The 23,465-nt window shown below is 39.5% G+C and overlaps 2 protein-coding genes across 2 annotated transcripts; both read left to right on the top strand.

The window, feature by feature from the left end:
• Positions 1–6,455: 6,455 nt before the first annotated feature.
• On the top strand, positions 6,456–13,907 carry LOC132112154 (leucine-rich repeat-containing protein 74A). The gene is made up of 13 exons (XM_059519734.1): positions 6,456–6,506; positions 6,708–6,889; positions 6,954–7,061; positions 7,150–7,243; positions 7,328–7,377; positions 8,563–8,644; positions 8,730–8,815; positions 8,887–9,081; positions 9,279–9,374; positions 10,658–10,801; positions 10,904–11,008; positions 11,309–11,394; positions 12,688–13,907. The coding sequence occupies exons 3-13, from the start codon at positions 6,960–6,962 to the stop codon at positions 13,250–13,252; spliced, it is 1,605 nt and encodes a 534-aa protein (XP_059375717.1). The 5' UTR covers positions 6,456–6,506; positions 6,708–6,889; positions 6,954–6,959; the 3' UTR covers positions 13,253–13,907.
• A 996-nt stretch (positions 13,908–14,903) lies between these two features.
• Positions 14,904–23,234, top strand: LOC132112153 (olfactomedin-4-like). The gene is made up of 5 exons (XM_059519733.1): positions 14,904–14,973; positions 17,445–17,597; positions 17,682–17,894; positions 22,106–22,253; positions 22,339–23,234. Exons 1-5 carry the CDS (start codon positions 14,920–14,922, stop codon positions 23,172–23,174), a joined length of 1,404 nt encoding a protein of 467 aa, XP_059375716.1. The 5' UTR covers positions 14,904–14,919; the 3' UTR covers positions 23,175–23,234.
• The last annotated feature ends 231 nt before the right edge of the window (positions 23,235–23,465 follow it).

The following is a 23,465-nucleotide window of genomic DNA, read 5'->3' as shown; positions in this document are numbered from 1 at the left end:
ATGCCAGCCCATGTTCGAGGCCAGGCGGAACTGGGCAGCTGAATCATCGGAAGTTTCTGCAGGTGAAGAAGCGAGGATCATAGAGAAAAAGGCAGATCATGTACGTTCCAGGCTGTGCAGGGGATGTGAAGACGTTTCTAACCCTTCCCACAGAAAAGAAATGTCAACAGGCTTGGTTGATGTTTATCTATAATCGGATACCGCAACAGTTTAATTCTAAGTTGTTAGTTTGCTCTGCCCATTTCACAACGGATTGTTTTTCTAACCTGGGACAATATCAAGCAGGCTTCTCTCAGCGTCTCCTACTGAAGAAGGGGGCAATTCCAACTATATTCCCGCAAGCGGTAAGTAATGACTTTATTAACGATAATTTACACCGTGTTATGTAGATCCAGCGCAATATACTAGTACAGTAACAAATAGCAAACTCCGAGTAACTAGCATACGTAACTAAATAGTAGGGGTGTAACGGTACGCAAAAATCAAGGTTCAGTACGTACCTCAGTTTTAAAGTCATGGTTCGGTTCATTTTCGGTACAGTAAGGGAAAGAAATGCAAACATTAAACTGCAGGTTGTTTATTACTATAAACTTTTTTTTTTTACAATTTGTTTACACTTTTTTAAATACTTTTTAATAAAATATATATAAAATAAAAAAAAGAATAAGAGATAAAATACTGCTGCAAAGTTCTCCACTAAATAAAATACTCTCAGTCTCAGACCAATATCACATAATAAAATATAATGAACAATATAAATAAATAACTATGATTACAGTGCAGCATTACCAATCCCAGCGTGTAGGCCTGCTCATATTAAAAAAAATATATAACTTTTACAAAGTGTAAAGTGCAGCATCAACAGTTTCAGTTTTTAGACCTGCTCAGATTTTGTTATTGCGTTGGACCGATCAGAATTAAGAGCAAAGGTCTGTTTAAATGCCGACGGGAGCTGCGTTTGAATTACAATCGTTTTTTTCCTAGTTGTAGTGATGTTCACAGTCGCGTGATGCCTTTTGAAAACCTTAGGCCGGTGACACACTGGCATATTGCACCTGTCAAACATCGTCTATTTTGCCGTCAATACTGTTGACGGAGTCCTTTATCAGTAGGCTTTATATTTATGCTCAACATGAAGCATAGATATTGTTGTCGTGAAGACAAGATCCTGGTCTGTCGGCGGTCTCCCTCTATGTCACATACAGCAGCAGCAGCGCGCCAGCGCCGCATCAGGCACGATTCTGGTGTGTAAAGACACAGAAAACGCGAAGCAGTCGTCGCGCAACTGACACACAGCAGAAACGCCACGCTCACGCCACGCTCACGCCACGCAGCCAGTGTGCCACCGGCTTAGAATCAGCTGCAGGGCGGGATTTGCGCTGAATGGGGAGACTTCCGCCACTTAATAGTTCGTTTGAAAACACGAAAATGTACTTATGTTCCGCACACAAAATATTGCATTCTGTCATTCGGTACACACGTGCACCGTACCGAAAGCCCTGTACCGAAATGGTACCGTTACACCCCTACTAAATAGTATGACAAACTATTTACGCTGAGGTTAATAATTCTTGCCTGTGTTGTCATATAAATCTACAAAATACTACTGCAGCTACATATGTAAATTCCCTTTTGTCAAATAATTTTACTTTCGTCTATTTCATGCAAGCATACTCACCAGGTGCACATTTTTATTTCAGTCTCTCTTTCTATGTAAACAACTATGCATTGCACAAGTACTTGTAAATATTAAGATTGTGTGTTTCTGTCTTAGAAATACCTCTGCATTATTTAAAAATGATTAGTGACTATTTTTGTAATTGCATGACATTCTGCACAATATGGGAGCTACACTATGATGAACTTGCAGACCAACAACATAATATACATACAACTGGTGCAGGTACTATGCAGACTATGGATAACATACACTTGTTATGTATAACTATGTAAAACTTGCAATTATACTGTTTTTAAATGTCATGTAAGCAGTTGACACCTTTGTCTTTAGTATCAGTTTGTAACAAATCTGTGCAAATTTTAGAGATAAAATACAGCATACATAACATACTCAGCAATTTTTATGTAGAGAAGAAAAGACTTATATTTTTCATGCACACTTCTTACTATATATGTAATTTATGGAGGTGTTTCTACTAAGGGCAACGAGGTAGGCGGAAGCTACCACATGGAGAAGGAGGGCCTTAGAAGAAGCTTGGACCTCCTGGAGGAAAGCGGTGTAAAGTTGGACTTTACCCAGATAAAAAAGTTTTTAAAGGGTCGTAAAATTAACCACTATTATGACATCTGGCACATGGCGAAAGGTAATGCTTGCGTCTTTGAAAGAAAATAAATTTAAAATATTCATGGTATTAATATCCATATTTCTGAAAAAGCTTACTGCATCAAATAAAAAAAAAATCTGATATGTTTTGAAAAAACAAATTTCCAGAGAGAAGGACTGTAGTTTGGTGAAGAAGTGTCATAAGAGCATCACCAAGCACCTGTACTGGTCTGCCAGCAGCTCTGATTCAGGACCTGAGAAGGAAGCCTAATGGACCTCGATCATGAACCACATTCAAGACATTCACACACATTCTGACCCAGCGTTCCCTCGGTGTCAACATGAACAAAGGGTGTCTAAGGACCATAAGCATGTTGTTTCATCCAGGTGTGTAACCTCAATGTGTAATTTGCCAAGTAAACAGTAAAAAGCATGTTATGTTAATCCTACAATATTCATGTGTTTTATAAATAACACACACTGATTTCCCCCAAGGTTCAACAGCACTGAATAGGCTTCATAGGGTCCTGATAAACAAGAGAGTCCTTTCAGATGTAGAGAAGCTGAGCCCACATTACCAGATATCAACTGTGGAGTCATTTCACAAAGTCATCTTGCACTTTGCACCTAAAAATGTTGTCTTCCCCTTCATTGGAATGCTATGCAGGTATGTCTTCTCCCTCACAACTTGAACATAGGTCAGAACACAACACATAAACAGTTATGTTTGAAAGGAGGCATACTATTGTTTTCTGTCTAGGCAAACTGGTTTTCACAAACAAAATGCATTGTAGTGCCTTTCAGTTAGAGGTTACGGTTTACAGAATGGTGTAGATTTACTGTATTAGTATAAGTATATAAGTGCTATTTGTAATATTTTCATAATTTTAATGATAAATAAAAAAGTTGATTTATTCACTATGACAATATGAACAATTGTTGTGTTTGTTTTTCTTATCCTTTAGGTTGTACCTTGTAAAGATGCACTTCAATGAGGATGCTGTCCAGCCACAATTGACAACATCTAAAGGGAAACTTGTGTACAAGCTTCTCTTTCCAAAGGGAGGACACACCGTCAAACCAGTAAAAACAGAGCCAACATTTTGTAAGCTTTTCCAAAAAATATTTATTTTAAACAATACTTACAAATGTGCAAATAAAATGAATATTTAAAAAAAAAAAAAAAAAACGTATTATACTTTACAGGCTATGTCATCAACTTGATTAATACTGCTTTTGAAGAGGTTGTCCATGATCCCCTTCCATATCTATAAACTGTAAATCATATGTAAAATATTGCTACTTTTCATTACCGAATGGACTTAAGTACATACTTGAAGCTCATTAGCAATAGCAATATTTTACGTATGATTTACAGTTTATTTGAATAATTGTGAAAAAAATAAAAGGTGTGGATTATAGTTGACACCTAGATGAACACTTTACAGTATGTTTTATGAATGTGAGTCATTCTGTTCAAATGCTATTGAGCTTTAAATTATGGCATATTTTACATGTGAGCCCATTCAGTAATGAAAAATAGCAATATTTTACATATGATTTACATTTTATTTGATTAATTATGAAAAATATAAAAGGTGTGCATTATTGTTGACACCTAGATGAACACTTTACAGTATGTTTTATGAAAGTGAGTCATTCTGTTCAAATGCTATTGAGCTTTAAATTTGTGTTTAAGTCCATTCGGTAATGAAAAGTAGCAATTGTTTTCCATATGATTTACATTTTATTTTAATAATTATCAAAAAATAAAAAAAGTGTGCATTATAGTTGACACCTGGATGAACAGTTAACAGTTGTTTTCATGACTGTTAGTCATTCTCCTTGCATGCTATTGACGTTAGAGAAGTGTGTAGAAGTTTATCATGTAACTTTAGAGACGGTCCCTAGATTTGCGAATATCGAACGTCCAACGTCAAGCCGTTACATGACGTAATAGCCAACATAAACCATTTTTTTTTTAAAAAACAAAATAAAATAGCACCTAGAGATTTTTATTATTATTATTATTATTATTATTATTATTATTTTGGAACTATTATTGATAATATTAATTGGAAGACTGCTTGGTTATCATATTAATAATGAAGCTAAAGAAGTAGAAGAACTTCACCTACAAGTGAGATTGCATTCAAGCGTACATTTTGCATCTGCATGTACATGTGCATGCATCCTGGAGTCTTCATGCCAGATGCATAAACAAAGACACAAACAAACAAACAAATAAATAAATAATTATTTGATTCATCAAAATGTTTTGACCTAAGCATGAACATATATGTGAGATTCAATGTTTTAATGTTTTTTTTTGTTATCTGATAAATCAACTGATCAGTGGCCAACTACATTACAGCAAATGTGTTTCATTCATGCAGTCCATGCATTTTTAAGAACAAGAGAATGGCCTCCAGACAGCACAGCACAGCACACAAATGATGACAGTAGTTTTGACGTGTTTCAGTGCTTGTGCAGGAATGTGAGTCTCCGTCTGTCTGTGTCTGACATGCATCTTTAATGTCTTTGTGTTTGCATGCTCAGGTGGATTCCAGCAGTAGTGCAGGTGTCACATATACACCTATTGCTAAGACACATGAACCAGCTTCATATGACACTGTTAAACTGTGTGTAGAAGAAAGATGAGGGCTGATGAAGACACCAGTGTGCACAGTCTCTCTCTGGATTCCCTCAGCTTGACCGACTGTGAGGATCCACACAATGTGATTCTGGAGGATGAAGGTGACACAGAGCCAGACGCTCGGGGTAAGGACCCCAATCCGATCTATACTGAATTTAGGGTTTGTGCTGCGAATTTGAAATCAGGCACCAAACATACAAACACATTACCAACTACACATAGTTATTAATTTCATTCTTCAGTATTTGAATCACCCATAAACATGTTATCATATGTGTAGTACCATTAGTGAAAGAAAACTTTCAACTATTTAATTTTAATATTTAATCACGTGTAATAAATACATTTTCATTGGACCATGGTGGAAAGACACATGTGGTAGCTAAAATCTGTTTTGACAATATTAAGCCGTTTTATTATTATAAGGAAGAATACATTCAATGAGTCAGTGAACAAATCAAAATTATTCTTCTGTGGAAGCTTGTTACCGCATCTGAACAAATGTCTTTTTTAAAAAGTAAATTTTCACCTTTCTCAGAATTCTGATGAAAAAAAAAAGAATCCGTATTCTTGCAAAATGTTTTTACAATATAAAATAATGGTTTCTATTTTAATATCCTTTATAATATAATTTATTTCTGTGATGTGCTGCTGTATTTTCAGCATCATTCCTCCAGTCTTCAGTGTCACATGATCTCCAGAAATCAGAATAATATGATTTATTAATGATTTATTAATGAAATACATTACACTTTAATATATTAGAAGAAATGTTATTTTGCATCATAATAATATTTCACAATATTACATTGCCTGTATTTTTTATTTAAAAAATGCAGACTTGAAGAGCAGAAGAAACTCCTAAAAAAAACCCCATTACAAATCATTCTTGATCCCAAACTTTTAAACTCTCGTGATCCTGTCTCTTTCTCTGTCTCCCTCTGCTGTTCACTCTCACACCCTATTCCCCATCACTTTCCGTTTCATTACTGACAGCTGTTTTCACTTTCCATTAGGCTGGTTCCTCCCCACCTGTTCCTCATCCCGTCTCATTATCTTGGCTTCTTCTAACCCTCTCTTTTCCCGTACTGTTGTCAGATTGTTAGATGTCGCAGATGCGTATTCACCAGAATCTTTTTCATTACTGTCCAGTCCTGTCTTGTCGGGGTGTGTCACGATTATACCATCACTGCTGGAATTACTCTGTGCTCGTCGTACATCCACAGAAGCCCACCTGCTAAGAGCTGCTTCAGCTTACCTGTTTGGCGCTATCCTTTCATCAGCCTCTTCGTGAGTTTTGAGTTCCACTGCCTCGCCAGTGCTCTGGTCATCCCTGCCACAGAGGAGTTTTGTCTTCAAATTATTTACCCAGTCTACGGGTTTCTTCAGTTCGTCATTCTCTTTTATTTATGTTGGATTTCCAGTGGTCAGACTGTGTCTCAAATAAAGAACTTTCTCTCGCATTTGAGTCCTCTCTCCCCCATCACATAAACAGTACTGTAATACTTACTGTAAGTACTGTTCTTCTTGTGTGTTCAATCAGCAAAAATAGCAGCAGCAGCACATGTAGGTATTTATTAAGCTCAGTTCAAAATATGAATTCAAACCCAAAATGAAACCAATAGAAAACTGTGTCATAAATGCGTGTAACTGCAATCTGATGATCAGAAACATCAACCATAAACGATACATCATATTTCCTCGCATCAAACATCACGCTGGAGAATTTTGCACACTCTGAAGTGATGAGCCTGTGTTCTTGTGCAGAATCAGAGCTGAAGCTCCTCAGGAAGGATCTGTCCACTGAAGAACTGTATCTACAGGCCTGTAAGCTGCTGGGAGTCGTTCCTGTCAGATACTTCCTCAGAAACCTGGGCTCTGCCTCCATTAACCTCAACCATCATGGACTCGGTCCTCTGGGAGCAAAAGCCCTGGCCATCGCTCTCGTGGTAAGACTGACCATGTTCTGATGATCTACAGCTGATGCTGATCTCAGACGCTCTGTGTGTGTAGACAGACATGCAGACCACAACCCTGGAGCTGGCAGACAACTTCCTGTTAGCTGAAGGAGCCAGATATCTCATGGAGATGCTGAGGGCCAATTTCACCATCCACAATCTTGTAAGTCTATCATAATATTCTCATGTACCTGTTGTGATGATTTTGTCCACTAGAGGGAAGCAAAATGTTAACTTCTGGCATCTTCCAGGATCTCTCTGACAATCACCTTCAGTCTGCTGGAGCCGAGTGTGTTGCAAAGATGCTCCTGGAAAACATTTCCATTAAATCCTTAAAACTGTCAGGTATTTCATGCATATGTGCATACAGCACGATGAACTGGTAAACCTGATTCACAGTGACACAGACCACAATGTTAATGTTCACAGGGAATAAGTTTGCTGAAGATGATGCCAAATGGTTTGCAGATGCGCTTGCTGTAAGTTCATGCACCAAACAAATGATCTGTCATAACTCACTCACCCTCATCTCTTTCCAAATCCATATGCATATACTAATGTTTACCTAACCGTTTTAGTGCCCAATGACTTCCATTGTGTGAACCAAAAGCTGAGACCTTTCTCAAAATATCTTCTTTTGTGTCTCACAGAAAAAAAAAGTTAGTCATATGGATTTGGAACAACCTGATTGTTCATAGGTAAACTATAGATATCCATTCATCTAAATGGGGTAAATGAGAAAAATATCCACTAGATATTGGCTGTTTTGTGTGCTGTCATTGCACATCAAATATAAAGCAAACCTAATCAAATTGATTTATTTTTATTTTGGTCCAAAAAAAGGCACATACGGGAGTGAATGAAACAGTTCTATCTTTGGCTTGCTGTGTACTTTTTATGGGTGTTCTATTCTATTCTATTCTATTCTATTCTATTCTATTCTATTCTATTGTAGTAAAAAAAAGTCAGTTTAGAGTTGTCTTGCAATTCTGAGTTCATATCTCACAAGTTGTAATTACTGTTTTTATTTTTTATCCCGTGGCTGAAAATAAAAACTGAATTGTGAGATATAAACTCAGAGTTGCAATGCCTTTTTAAAGCACACCTTACATTACATTACCAAAGCTAAAATTGTCTAATTAAATATTTCCCTGTAAAGTGTTTGTTAGTAAGAGAAATGCATACAGGGTCCGGCAGAATCCTGTTTAAGAATTGGCTGAAAGTGAGTCTGGCATGACAAGATCATGACTTTACACTCAACAGAAGAGGTTTTGTTAGTCTGACACAGGTATTTACTTATTAAAAAGTCTACCTGTAGCTCAAACAGTAGTGCAATGGCACTAACAACATGGGTCATGGGTTGATCAGCAAGAACTGATCAAATGTGTATCTCTAATGCTATGCAAGTCTTATAAAGATAGAAGTATGTCAAATGCATGAATATATATTAACTTAACATAGCACAAACTGGTTTAATACACACACTCTCTTGATGATCTACAATAAAATATCCTGATAACCCACAATGTTTTTCTCATGCACCGAGGATGCTGTGAGGATTCTGGTGCTGCAGAAATTACACACTGCACCGGATGCATAAGCTACAGAAACTGAATACATCTCAACTCAAGTTCCCGAGAATAGATACGTGTGTATGTTTTCAGAGCAACTACAGAGTGAAGGAGCTGGATTTGAGTCACAATCAGTTCTGCGGCAGAGGCGGTGAACACCTGGGTCAGATGATAGGTGAATACCACACGCCTGATGTGTCTGAGTTACACTTCACTACACAAAGAAAGCAAGCACAATAAATCCATGTATGTTCATGCAGCAAATAACGACGGTTTAGAAGTTCTTGATCTGAGCTGGAATCATCTGCGAATGAAAGGAGCTGTAGCTTTCTGTGCTGGACTGAAGGTATACACACACAAACACACAGCTCAGTGTCACAGTGTGCAAAGAGTCAAGCTGTCGTTCCCTGTCATCAGGTCAACACCACTTTGAAACACTTAGACCTCTCGTTTAATGGCTTTGGAAATGAGGGCGCTTTGGCTTTGGGTGAAGCGCTAAAGTTCAACAATACGCTGGTGCATCTGGACCTCAACAACAACCGCATCAGCGATGAAGGAGCGAGCCTGCTGTGTAAGGGACTGGAGGCCAACGACACGCTCAGAGTTCTTCAGGTGCGTCAGACGGCTCTTTAGACTGAATACTACTACGTCAAATTAGATTAGAATCACCTTTTTAAACATTGCACAAGTACAATGCAGCATGATCATATGCAATAACGCATTTGAAAAATGAGCAATTACTGTATGTTACAAGGCATCTCAGACATCACAGACGTTTTACATGTGTGATGATAACTGTTTTCTTACAGATGGCGTATAACTCATTGACAGTGGAGGGAGCTCTTACTTTGATCAATGTGGTCAAGAACACACCCAAAACTGCCATCGAGGAGATCAATATATGCGTGAGTTCAGGAGCGAGTGTCACCGCACACAATACACAGGATAAATGTACAGTTTTATGATCAACAGAGCCTTTATTATTTATAACTTAAGCTTTATTACTTAAACCTTCACTGTAATTACTGCAATTGTGACTAAAAGTGGAAACAATAATTATTATCCATTATGCATTTACTGTTGCTATTTCAGATTATTAAAAATATTAGGCTTATAAGTTGTGCATTGGTTCAGACGTCCATATATTCTGTACCTTAAAGAAACAGATGAATTTAAAACATAAGCACTAGACAGCACAAGGAAAAAGGCCTTATTCATGCATTTGAAAGTGTTTTCTCTCTGGTCTTTAAAGAAACGTGCCGCTGCTGAGACATAGACACAGCGATTGTGGTCGATCAGAAAAAGTGATTTTCACAAAAAAACAAAAAATGCATGTATTATATAAAATTTTAACACGTGGTTTGCAGCCCTGAACAACATTCAGACAAAATTACATTTATTGTGGCCACAAATTAAGAATACATTCCCCATTTTAACTTGTTTTAGTTAAATCATGGCCAAGTGCTAATTTGTTTAAGTAAATCGAAATGAGGGAAAGAATTGCACAATGTGAGCATGATTTACTAAAGTGAGGGAAAATATTAATGGTAAAACTTTATTTTAAGGACCAATTCTCACTAACTAGCATGCATGTTACCAGCATATTGCCTGTTTATTTGGTACTTACAAAGCACATATTAATATCGTATTCTGCATGACTATATTTTAGATCCCTTAAACTCATTCATAAACATAACTACTACCTTACTTACGATCAATTACCAGCTAAATATTGAGAGAATATTGAGAGAAAGTTAATAGTGTGTGTTTCCTAATCTAAAATGGTATCATGAAACTAAGATGTCAAAAATAAATATTCTGGAGACATACAATACTAAAAAAAATTATAATTAAAAACAACATACTGTACATAAAATTATAAAAGTACATTCATAGGATCATATAAGTGATCTTACACACATTCCATATTTTCCTTCATAAATCTAACTTGTCATTTTTGATCAATTGTTATTATGGTAGTTTTTCAAGAAACTGAATTTGTGTAAAAATACATTAGAGTTTGAGTGGACATATGACCTCTGACATCACCAAAGTCTTTTGTCCTGTATTTATTTTACTGTTCTAATTGTGGTAACTATGAGACAGACCTACCAGCTAATAACAATAATTAAAATAAAACCTGGAATGGTCATGAAAAGTGTTTTCTTTCATTCGTGATGTGTTGTAGAACGTGCTGGTGAATGAGAGCTTCGTGCAGCTCTTGGAGCTGATCTGTCAGGAGCATCCCGGTCTGGAGGTGCAGTATGGAGGTGTTGGAGGCTTCATCGCCAAAAAGCCTCGCAAACGCATTGACCCCATGAAAGTCATTCAGGTACATAGTGTACACTCATGAGAATTAAATCTGCTGTAATCTGGATTTATGTGTTTCTCAAATCTGATGTCTCGCTGCATTTGCTGAATTGTCTTTTCGAAGGATTACCTTGATCATCGCAAGCTTCGCCTGTGGGACTTCTTCCGTAACATCGACAAGGATGGGACCATGCGTGTTCCTGTCGTAGACTTCAGGAAAGCCGTTCAGGTATTGACCCGGTTCTGAGAAAATACCACTTTCTTGGATATTAAAAAGTCAAGTCAATGAAGCTCGTTGATGAATGTCCAAAGAGAGCAGAGCTGCTATCTAGACAAAGAACAATCTGAAGGATAAGAGAGTTTCCATTTGTTTACATGTCTTCATTGTTCCCAGACTTCCCAGAGTCATCACAGCACTACTATTCTGACATGTGGAAAATGGTCTAAGAATGAGCCGATGAGTCCAAACAGCTAGACCTAAGCATTAAATGACATTTTATTTTTGACATTTTGTATCTGATCACACCAGCAATCCAGCATCCCATTGGAGAAGTTCCAGATTGAGGAGTTGATTCAGAGACTGGACAGAGACCGAACAGGCATAGTGGACTACAGGTCAGCTCGCTTTTACTGCTCTACCCTCAACACTGAGCTAATGAAGTCATTTATTATCAAATGCATGACAAAGCACACAGACTCCATGCACCTGGACAATTCTCACCGATAATGCAACTTTATGATCATGCTTCCAAACTTCAACATGATCATAAATCATAAGCTCTGATTCATGCCCTAGAGAGCTGCATTACTGTCATCTGTCTACAGTACATATAGGAGGTAAAGGAAACCTCATAAGTGACTAATTTTCAGTGCTCTACATCAGTGTTCAAACATCAGCTTTTCACTGGAATATTACAGAAAGCATAAACGTATATTTTTCGAAGCTTTTATTTGTTAGTGCTAGCTGTTTTAATTACGTCACCTTCTTTTCAGGGACATTGCACTCTTCAGACACTTGCACACTTCAGACAGTGGCAGAAAGTGGTGATATTTAAGTCAGTTACTCTGAAATTAGTCTGTACCACGCTTAATGTAGTTAACTAAAACCATATTAAAAAAAAATGTAACTTTGAATAAAATAATTTTAACTAAAATAAAATAAAATACAAAAAGTAAAAAATATATATTTCAGCCAGATTCCAAGGCTACCCTTGTCATTTTCATGTTTGTGCATTTCCACCAGTTTAACTGATTAAAGAGCATTTGTGGACTTGTTGCCATTAGGTGTTATTGCATTGAGTACTCCGCAAAAACAAAACAAAAGTGCACACATCTCTGGCAAAATGCTCAAGTTGGGTGCTTTACAAAAAAGATAATAGGAAAACAAAACAAAAGTTGGCATACCAAAACTTGAAAAATTTAAAAATGTGTTACCAGACTGTCACACAAGTAATGTTGAGTAATCAGCCAATCATAGTGGTGAAGAAGACATTAAAATGAATGATGGTGCCAGTCTCAGCACAGTGGACGCACTGCCTACTTTTGTGTTTGTTTTTTCTTGTATATCACTGTCCGTCACTTTTCCACTCATTTTTGTACGCTCTCTTTTTTGTACATTCAACTTTTTCCTTAAGCACACAAGAATCTTGACTCACAATTGATTTGGATTTGGTGGTAACTTGTTGCTAACAACTCAGTTTTTGTGACATGTTTTAGTTTACTAGAGCTGCGTTTACATAGATACAACATATCTTACATAGATTTTGCTACACACATAAATAGAAAAAAACTCACTTTTTTGTATCCAATTCTGTTCCAAATGTAGTTTATATATATCGGATATGTAAACATATTCTACTTATATCGGATTCTTAAGCCGATATTTATTAATGTCTCGCTACTCTACAGAGGCCTGGCAGATACTAGGAAACAGATGATGCGAGATCACCGGCGCCAGTTGCGTAAAGTGGAGTCGCGGCAGAAGAAGGAGAAGCAGAAGAGCGACAGGATCCTTAAAACATTTGAGAGCGCCGTAGAGGCCGTCACTCCACGGAGCTCCATGATAATATCACCAGGTGCTGCCAAAGAGGACTCCAGCGGCCTCCAGCCATTCTCTGCCACCCCGCTCAGCTCCTGGCATCATATAATCATGTCCAACAGCAGCCGCTACTCTGTCAATAACATGAGCAGTGAGCATGTTCATCTTCCCATGATAGGGAACGCCTCGAGCTCAACAGGCATGCGCTCGTATTCCCAGCCAAATCTTTTCGCCAGCATCCCTAAACCATCCAACTGCAAACCTGCTTCTGCCCATGGAATACACTCGAGGTCCAACCCGAGCGTGTCCAGCAGTAAACTCAGCCCCACAGCTAACCTGACCAGATCCAGGCCCGCGTTAAACACTGAGCTAAACAGTAAAACAAAAGGTAAGGGAAAGAAAAAGAAGACCAAGAAAAGAAACGAAAAGATATAACACCAAATGGACATGGTGTGTTTGTGGAGATGGAGATTTTCAGTGAATAAGGATTTTGTCACAATGTTCAGGGAGGTTTATAATGTGTCAGTGTTTTTCTGGATATGAGATGAACATCTCCGAAAGAAAATGGAAAAAGGATAAACTCCAAATCTCTTATGACGTTTTTTTAGTAAATGAAAATGAAATTGCAATCCATGCTTTAATATTTTTAGCCAGTCAACTAGATCTAATCTGCAAACAGTTCAAAACTCTGCTGCTAGGCTCTTAATGGTTATTATAAAACATAAATATATTACTCCTACACTCTTAAAAATAAAGCTGCTTCAAAAGGTTTTTCAAGCAATGCCATAGAAGAACCATTTTTGGTTCCACAAAGAACCATTCAGTCAAAGGTTCTTTAAAGAACCATCTTTTTCACCTTTTTACAATCTGAAGAACCTACTTTCACCACAAAGAACCCTTTGTGAAACAGAAAGGTTCTTCAGATGTTACAGGATCTTTTTGAAACCATTTAGACAGAGAGGTTCTTCTATGGTATTGTGAAGCACATTTATTTTTAAGAGTGTACCCTGGTCTTCCAGAATTGGCTTTCAGTTTATTATAGGATTGATTTTTTAAACGTCTTTTATTGGTGTACAAATACTTGCATGGACTTGCATCTCTTAATTAAATATCAGATGGACGAAGTTTGAGATCAGCGACTCGGAGGTTGATAAAAAAGTTTTTCTTACTTTGTCAATTATATTGTATCAGTTTTCTTTCTTATATTCATGTATGTTGCTGTGCACTATTTTTATTGTTTTATTTGCATGTAAACACCTTGGAAATTGTTTGTCATGTCAGTAAAGTTCTACATCACCTAACCTGAATCTGACAGAGAGAGACTTTTAGTGCATGTGATTCTACTTTGATGAGATTCAAAATCATAAGGTTGAGACAGCAAAATTCCCCAAACTGATCACGTAAATAAAAGGGTATGTAAAATATTTGCGGACTCCAGTAAACAGTTACCTATAACATGGTTGTGTAATTTACCAACCTAACTACTGCTTCAGTAACTCATTCATGGTTGTTCAAATTGGCAAATTTACTATTCAGTTTACTAAATACCATTTTAAAATATCCTAAACTTCACCAGGATACACATACAATTTATTTGGTTTTACTAAATGATAGTTGAGATCAATATAAACAGAAAAGAAATGCCAGTTATAATTTATTACTCATTACTCAACATAATAACAGGGTTGCTAGTTTTAGCCCAAATTAAGATACTCGGTAGTGTCTAGCTTAACTGGGACCAGTTTATTTTGCTTATTTTATTCTCGATCATATTTCTTACTGATAGATTGGGTGACACTGGGTGACATCATTCCTTTTTAGTGCCAGTTTATCTGAATTGCACAGGGTTCTGGATGCTGATTTCATGTGAAAGCACACCTGTTTTGTTTTTACTGTCTACATTTCAGCATAATCTGACCACTGCCTTAAATCCACAAATTAAATATTATTAGAGGCGTTGTGTAAAGGACATAAGCAAATTAACATCATCATTTGTCAGAGAATAATGCTGTGAAAGGTCCATATGCTGATAACATCATAAAATATGATGGTCTTTAAAAGTCAGAGAGCTCCATTCCTATAACACAACCAACTGATGCACGATGATTGCCACACTTCTTTATTTCGTCCTCTTCAGGTCTGCTGTTGTCGAAGGGGTAAGTTCAGTACAAGTTTTTCTCTTTAATCTGTTTAAAAGTAGCAGAAACTAAACAAAGAGCTGTACAGTTATATTATTAGGAAGCATCATGAAGCAACTCTGACCTACAGGACACATGAGGCTTATAGACACCATTTACATGGCTTTGACACAAACCAGTGCTTTTGTCTCTAAAGTAGGTCTAAAGTTGAGATTTGAATGGATCATCTGTTGGAGAAGATCTGACATCTGTTCATCCATTGATTTTAAATGGACAAAAAGTAAAATTTTAACTGGAAGATCTCATATACTTGAAAGATCAATGTAAATGCAATGTATTTGAATCATGTAAAGCCTTAAAAACAAAGGGTAAAACTTTAGTTGAGGGACCGGTTTTTACTTTTAATTAGTTGCTTATTATTATGTTGCGTATAACAGGAGTATTGGCTGTTTATTAGTACTTAGAAATTCTTATTCTGCATAGCCATATTCTACATCATACCTAAACTTAACAACTACCTTAATAACTATTAGGAGTTTACTGAAGCAAAGGTCATAGTTAATAGTTATTAATAGTTAGAATTGGTCCCTAAAGTAAAGTGTGACCAAACAAAGAGTAGCACCTTAAATTAAATTATGTACTGGAAGCCGGTGGAGAAAAACATAACTAGTTTAATAACTTTACTTAGTCTGAAGGAGTTGCAGGCAGGACAGGTGGCACTGAGAGATGTATAGACAGTTACAGTAGACCAGGTGAGAAGATATAAAGGCATACAACATTCGGTAACACTTTAGAATAATGGTCCGTTTTTAACAAGTAACTATGCAGGAAGTAATAGATATACTAAATTAATACTTAATATTAACTAATAGAGAAGCAAGACTAACAAAGCAGTAAGTACTAGCGAAGTTAGGACAAAGGTAGTTCTTTATTAGATATTTGATATTTACAAAAAATATATATATCCTCACTTAGAAATGCTTGCTAACTATAACCAGTTAATAAAGAATAGCCAATTAATAATTACAACAGTAACCTCTTAAAAGTGAACAATTGGGTTATTGGTGGAAACTAATTTATGAATATGATATCCCCCAAATAAGTTGAAACTGTGACTTCTAGTCTTACCAAAGGATGGATGTTCTCTGTTTATTTCAAACAAAACTGTAGGATAATAAACAATGATGTTGTCTTGACAAAAACAATTCACATTCTTAAAGAAAGCATAGACTGCATTTATACTGTGTTAAGCACCAAAACGCATATTCCAGATTATGGTGTCTGGTAAAATATCACTAGTGCCTCACACAAATGTATGTGAAAGATATAAAATGTGTTCAAAAACTTATTCAATTGCTTAGTAATTACTGAGTGGTTAAGGTGTTTTTCACTTTAAAATAATGGTCCAGATAATTAGTGGTTCCCGCAGGCTGACAAGGTAATGCTTGAGTAATTAGTGAGGGGCTAATGTATTTTTCACTTTAAAGCTAAAGTGCTACTACTGAACTACTAGTGATCTGGACCATTATTTTAAAGTGAAAGACATGTTAACCCCTTAGTTATTACTAACAAGTAAATTAATAAGTCATTTAACATTTTATATCTGACACATACTGTACAGTCCTACATTTGTGTGAAGTACTAGTGATATTTTACCAGTAGGTCGTTTGGAGTGAGATACATATTGAACTGACATGAAGGAGAGATCATACTTGTGAACTAATTCAATCATGAGCTTGTCAGCATCACTTCTTTATTATTCATATTTTTAATTGAATTTTCTTTTTTATTATTATTTTATGTTTAAGTTTGAAATAAACAGAGAACATCCATGCTTTGGTAAGAGTAGAAGTCACAATTTTAAAATGAAGCCGAATTATTTGGGGGATATGAAATTCATAAATAAGTTTCCACGAAAAAACCCAGTTGTTCACTTTTAAGACATTACTGTTGTGATTAGTAATTAATTGGTTATTCTTTATTAACTGGTTATAATTCACAAATAGTTCTCAATTAGGATATTTTTAGTAATTATCAAATATCTAATAAAGAACTTCCTTTGTCCTAAATTTGCTACTACTTACTGCTTAGTTAATCTTGCTTCTCTATTAGTTAATTGTATTAAGTTAAGTGTTAATGTAGTACTACCTATTTACTCCTGCATAGTTACTTGTTAACAACAGACCATTATTCTAAAGTGCTACCCAACATTCTACAGGATTTTCACAGACAAAACCCCAGTAATCAATTAATTTATTAGTAGTGTGCCTCTAGCTCAAACGGTAGGGCAGGGGTGTCCATACTTGCTCCTGAAGGGGTTTTGTGGTCATGGGTATGATTCCCAGCAAATGCATTAACTGATATAGTGAACTCCTTGAATGCAGTGTATATGTATTAAGGTAATACTGTCTGCCAAATGCATGAATGTAAATTTATCTTGCTGATGCAGAAGAGGAGAAAGTCTGATGGCTTTCACTTGTCTTCTGTAGGCACTGAGTCCCTGGGCTGAGGGCAGTGCCTCCGGTGGAGAATGTATCTGTGAGGCTTTCCTTCCCAACAGCACATTTCCAATCAGAGAGCTCATCTCGCTGGAGAGCACAGCAGTTGAGATCAACTACAAACTGGAGATGGAGATTAGCAAGGTGTGGTACAACCTTTAGAACTCATGAGACTAAACTGAAGGGAAACATGCAGAAGCTAATTGTTCTTTAACTGATCTTGTGCAGGTGGAGATTTATGAGGTTAAACTAAAGGTCTATGTAGCAAAAATAATGAACCTGACAGTGCTGATCGAGCAGATGGAGGATGACCCCGACTCCTACAGTGAGCTCCACATAGAGGAGGTGAAAATCAAGATCAAGCAGGTGGAGGCTCTAATTGTGGAGCTGCAGGCCTCTATACAAACCACCTCTCCTGTGCTCATATCCATACGCAAACAGGTGAAATCTCTGATCAATCAGCATAAATAGCAGCTTTGGTGTTAGTTGTACATAAAATCTTGTACAGGTGAAGGTGATTCTTGTACAAATGATGGTGATTCTTTTATCCTGGTCTCATAAAAATATGTACCTCTGTGTACTTCTTGTGCAACACCGTTTTAACGTACCTTACTGCACGTTTCGCCGCAGTTTCAAAGATAAATGTCCAATGAGTGGCACTAAAACAATGGTTCAATATGTGAACCCTGGCACGTTTTTATTATGTTGATATAGTTACATATTGCTGTGTTTTTATTATGTTGCTTCAGGTACATTTTGTGGCAATTCAGAATTCAAAATCCGGGGACTGTAGCTAAAATTAATGCTTTATTGTGATGGAAATATGCACTACAAAACGCATTTGTTGATGCAACCATGGCATTTCGACTTCTATGTAGATTTGAACCGTTTTGTCAAGCTGTGGTTACACAGGATTCAAATGAGCTCCTCGTTTCTCAAGTACATCTCCATACTCCATGGGCTACCGAACAAACCTATCTATGAAAACCCATAGATGTGAAACTGGAAATGTGTGATGTGAACGTTCAAAAGCATCAGTTTTAAGTCATAATGTGCTATTCTTCAATTAATTGTGCAAAAATGATGCTTTATTAATTGAAAATGAAAATATGTGTGAAAAGGAATAATAGGTATCAGAGTTTTACTGCCTCTAGTGTTCATTTCTTTTACAAAGTGCTGTGATATGTACTTATTGGTATGTATTTCGCATCTCACTAAAAAATGCCCCCAGGGTGCATTAATGCATGAGACCAAGTAGGATTCTTTTCAAAATCCCTGACAACAGGCACAGTACATTCAGGGGTTATTCTGTGATAACAACCATCTGAATGGACATTACCCCCTTGATACATAGCTACTTACCATATAAGTAAATAATCAGACACTAAATATTGATTTGAATTGAATTGTTTGACCACGAAGCTTCCGTGAAGACAGCGGTTGCTAGAAAGCAGCAAGTTCAAACTAGACAAACATTTAAAACGTACTGAACTCCTACTGTACTGTACACTAGTACTAGAGCAACACTATCCAGCCTAAACTATTTTGGAAGGGTTCCAACGTTTAAACTCTTGCAAACATAGAGGTGAGGCTTTTAATTAAAGTGGGTTCACAGTTCAGCCTTTCTTTGTTGGGAATATATGATTTCAGTACAGCAAAAACAGCATTTTCCTGGATCAACATCTTTGGTGAACCTGTAACAACATTCCAATAAACCAATCGTATTTGAGGGCTAAGTTTACAATGCCCCTCCTTGAACTGCCACCTTAACGTGGTGGAGGGGTTTGAGCACCCGAATGACCCTAGGAGCTATGTTGTCCGGGGCTATATGCCCCTGGTAGGGTCTCCCAAGGCAAACAGGTCCTAGGCAACGGGTCAGACTAAGAGCGGTTCAGAACCCCCTTATGAGAAGACTAAATCTAAGGACCGTGACGTCGCCCGGTATGGCGCAGCCGGGGCCCCACCCTGGAGCATATGCGAGCGCCTGGTGGCCGGGCCTCTCCCCACGGGGTCCGGCCGGGCTCAGCCCGAAGGAGCGACGTGGGGCCGCCTTCCCGTGGGCTCACCACCTACAGGAGGGACCGTAAGGGGCCGGTGCTTAGACAATCGGGCGGCAGTCGAAGGCGGGGGCCTCGACAGCCCGATCCCTGGACACGGAAACTAGCTCTAGGAACGTGGAACGTCACCTCACTGGTGGGGAAGGAGCCCGAGATTGTGCGTGAGGTTGAGAGGTTCCGACTAGCGATAGTCGGGCTCACCTCTACGCACAGCTTGGGCTCTGGAACCACACTCCTCGAGAGAGGATGGACTCTTCACCACTCTGGAGTTGCCCATGGTGAGAGGCGGCGGGCTGGTGTGGGTTTGCTTATAGCCTCCCAGCTCAGCTGCCATGTGTTGGAGTTTACCCCGGTGAACGAGAGGGTCGCTTCCCTGCGCCTTCGGGTCGGGGATAGGTCTCTCACTGTCGTTTGTGCCTACGGGCCGAACGGCAGTGCAGAGTACCCGGCCTTCTTGGAGTCTCTGGGAGGGGTGCTGGAAAGTGCTCCGACTGGGGACTCCGTCGTTTTACTGGGGGACTTCAACGCCCACGTGGGCAACGACAGTGACACCTGGAGGGGCGTGATTGGGAGGAACGGCCCCCCTGATCTGAACCCGAGCGGTGTTCAGTTATTGGACTTCTGTGCTAGTTACAGCTTGTCCATAACGAACACCATGTTTAAGCATAAGGGTGTCCATCAGTACACGTGGCACCAGGACACCCTAGGCCGTAGGTCGATGATCGACTTTGTGGTCGTTTCATCCGACCTCCGGCCGTATGTCTTGGACACTCGGGTGAAGAGAGGGGCGGAGCTGTCAACCGATCACCACCTGGTGGTGAGTTGGACCCGATGGCGGGGGAGGAAGCTGGACAGACTCGGCAGACCCAAACGTACTGTGAGGGTCTGCTGGGAACGTTTGGCAGAGTCTCCTGTCAGAGAGATCTTCAACTCCCACCTCCGGCAGAGCTTCAACCGGATCCCGAGGGAGGCTGGAGATATTGAGTCCGAGTGGACCATGTTCTCGGGCCGCTCGGAGCTGTGGCCGTAAGGTTTCCGGTGCCTGTCGAGGTGGCAATCCCCGAACCCGGTGGTGGACACCGGAAGTAAGGGATGCCGTCAAGCTGAAGAAGGAGTCCTATTGGGCCTGGTTGGCTTGTGGGACTCCTGAGGCAGCTGACAGGTACCGGCAGGCCAAGCGGACTACAGCCCGGGTGGTTGTGGAGGCAAAAACTCGGGCCTGGGAGGAGTTTGGTGAGGCCATGGAGAAGGACTATCGGTCAGCCTCGAAGAGATTCTGGCAAACCGTCCGGCGCCTCAGGAGAGGGAAGCAGTGCCCTACCAACGCTGTTTACAGTAAAGGTGGGGAGCTGTTGACCTCAACTGGGGATGTCGTTGGACGGTGGAAGGAATACTTCGAGGATCTCCTCAATCCCGCTGTCACGTCTTCCATTGAGGAAGCAGAGGCTGAGGGCTCAGATGTGGACTCGTCCATCACCCAAGCTGAAGTCACCGAGGTAGTCAAGAAACTCCTCGGTGGCAAGGCACCGGGGGTGGATGAGATCCGCCCTGAGTACCTCAAGTCTCTGGATGTTGTGGGGCTGTCTTGGCTGACACGCCTCTGCAGCATCGCGTGGCAGTCGGGGACGGTGCCTCTGGGATGGCAGACCGGGGTGGTGGTCCCTCTTTTTAAGAAGGGGGACCGGAGGGCTTGCCCACTTCAGGTTGGTGGAGAGTTCCTGCCTCAAGTGGAGGAGTTTAAGTATCTTGGGGTCTTGTTCACGAGTGAGGGAAGGATGGAATGGGAGATTGACAGACGGATCGGTGCAGCTTCTGCAGTAATGCGGTCGATGTACCGGTCTGTCGTGGTGAACAAAGAGCTGAGCCGCAAGGCGAAGCTCTCGATTTACCGGTCAATCTACGTTCCTACTCTCACCTATGGTCATGAGCTTTGGGTCATGACCGAAAGGACAAGATCCCGGATACAGGCGGCCGAAATGAGCTTTCTCCGCAGGGTGGCTGGGCGATCCCTTAGAGATAGGGTGAGAAGCTCAGTCACCCGGGAGGAGCTCAGAGTAGAGCCGCTGCTCCTCCACATCGAGAGGGGTCAGCTGAGGTGGCTCGGGCATCTGTTCCGGATGCCTCCTGGACGCCTTCCCGGGAAGGTGTTCCGGGCGCGTCCCACGGGGACGAGACCCCGGGGAAGACCTAGGACACGCTGGAGAGACTATGTCTCCCGGCTGGCCTGGGAACGCCTCGGTGTCCCCCCAGAAGAGCTGGAGGAAGTGTCTAGGGAGAGGGAAGTCTGGGGTTCTCTGCTTAGACTGCTGCCCCCGCGACCCGGCCCCGGATAAGAGGAAGAAGATGGATGGAGGGATGGAAGTTTACAATGTCAAATTATGCTTACAAATTTACTTTGTTGATCCAGGAACATGCCTTTACAAAATCACTGTGTTGAGTTTGCATGTTTTCGTAGTTGTGCCACAATAACCCAAAGACTTGAACTGATTTGAACAAATAACCATGTGTGTTAAATCTGTGAAGAACTGTTCAGGATGATGTTGTACATTTACCTTAGATTCATATTGTGATTCAATTTCATTTTGATGAGAACAGATCAGTGTTATGATTGCTGTACTGACTCAGCTGGAGATCACCTATGATAAGAACCAAGTTCTTGTGACACGTCGAGAATATATCATTCTTCAGCAGAAACTAGAAGAGTGCGAGAGACGCCATAATGAAATCTTTAACCCCGACATTGGTAAGTCTTTCTCCATCAAGATACTGAATGTCCAACTCTGTTTTCAATCATATATAATAATGAACTTATTTACTTGTTTTACAAGGCATCTGCAATCATGGTGGAATAAGAAGAATCAGCAAACCCATCATCAGCCAGCTGAATGCAGATCTGAGTGCAGGTTATAAGTATGGAGGATGGGGCAAAGACTCAAAGCCCCTGCCTGGTTCTGAAAACATGTACTGGTACTCTGGCTCTACTGACACTCTGGTCAGCAGAATCACACAGTACTCTGACTACTACAAACTGATCACGAGACAGGGCTATAAGACACATCAGCTTTATGTCCAATATAATTATGATTGGCGAGGCACTGGAAACAACTACATCGTGTGGGAAAACACCCTGTACTATCAGTTCAGAAGCCCTTTTGCTATGGGAAAGCTCAACATGACCAGTGTAAAAGTTGAGTATAAGGTGATTCCTATGGCCAGTGCCCAATTCTCATATCATTACTCAGCCAACCAGAACCTGGACTTTGCAGCCGATGAGTCCGGCCTGTGGGTAACCTACGCCACGGAGGGATCGAAGGGTAAACTGGTTTTAGGGAAGATCAATGAAGTTTCATTTGAAGTAGAGGAGGTTTGGCAGACCAGTATATTCAAACCATCTGTAGGAAACACTTTCATGATATGTGGGGTTCTGTATGCCACAAGGTCTGTAGACACTAAAACTGAGGAGATATTTTACACCTTTGACACTCGCACCGAACAGGAGAGCTATGTTAGTATTCCCTTTGAGAAGTTCCAGGACTCTTATGTTTACTTGGACTACAACCCCACCGATCAGAAGCTCTACATGTTCAACAATGGTTATTACACCAGTTATCATGTTTGGTTCAACTATGAGGGCTCTAGAGATAAGCTCTTGATTGACGAGTAACCCGAGAATTATTAATGCAGCAATGAATGTGCTGGATTTATGTTTGTGTAATAAAGTCTTATAAGCACTAAGACTTGGAATGGAGTTTTCTTATTTTTCTTATAAAAGTTAAAGGTTTATCACCGTCATATACCTTTAAGAGAGTACAACAAAATGTACGTCTGTCCCTCATAGTCTTTGTGACAAACTGTACCTGAAAACAGTCTTTCCTGAAACAGAACAGTCTCATGGAAATTCACAACTATTTTACTATCTAATTTGTATGTTTTTCTATGATGAGCTTATAGTTGT

Source organism: Carassius carassius, chromosome 31 (assembly GCF_963082965.1).
Source record: "Carassius carassius chromosome 31, fCarCar2.1, whole genome shotgun sequence".
NCBI classification, from domain to species: domain Eukaryota; kingdom Metazoa; phylum Chordata; class Actinopteri; order Cypriniformes; family Cyprinidae; genus Carassius; species Carassius carassius.
Note: the sequence above shows the minus strand (reverse complement) of the source record. Positions and strands in the feature narration are given on the sequence as shown.

Coding starts and splice junctions, on each gene's coding strand:
- LOC132112153 (XM_059519733.1), top strand. CDS start 14,920: ATGATTGCCACACTTCTTTATTTCGTCCTCTTCAGGTCTGCTGTTGTC. Junction 17,598..17,681: donor TGGAGATGGAGATTAGCAAG/GTGTGGTACAAC, acceptor GATCTTGTGCAG/GTGGAGATTTATGAGGTTAA. Junction 22,254..22,338: donor AATCTTTAACCCCGACATTG/GTAAGTCTTTCT, acceptor TTGTTTTACAAG/GCATCTGCAATCATGGTGGA.
- LOC132112154 (XM_059519734.1), top strand. CDS start 6,960: ATGCAGACCACAACCCTGGAGCTGGCAGACAACTTCCTGTTAGCTGAA. Junction 8,645..8,729: donor ACACCTGGGTCAGATGATAG/GTGAATACCACA, acceptor ATGTTCATGCAG/CAAATAACGACGGTTTAGAA. Junction 9,375..10,657: donor TCGAGGAGATCAATATATGC/GTGAGTTCAGGA, acceptor GATGTGTTGTAG/AACGTGCTGGTGAATGAGAG.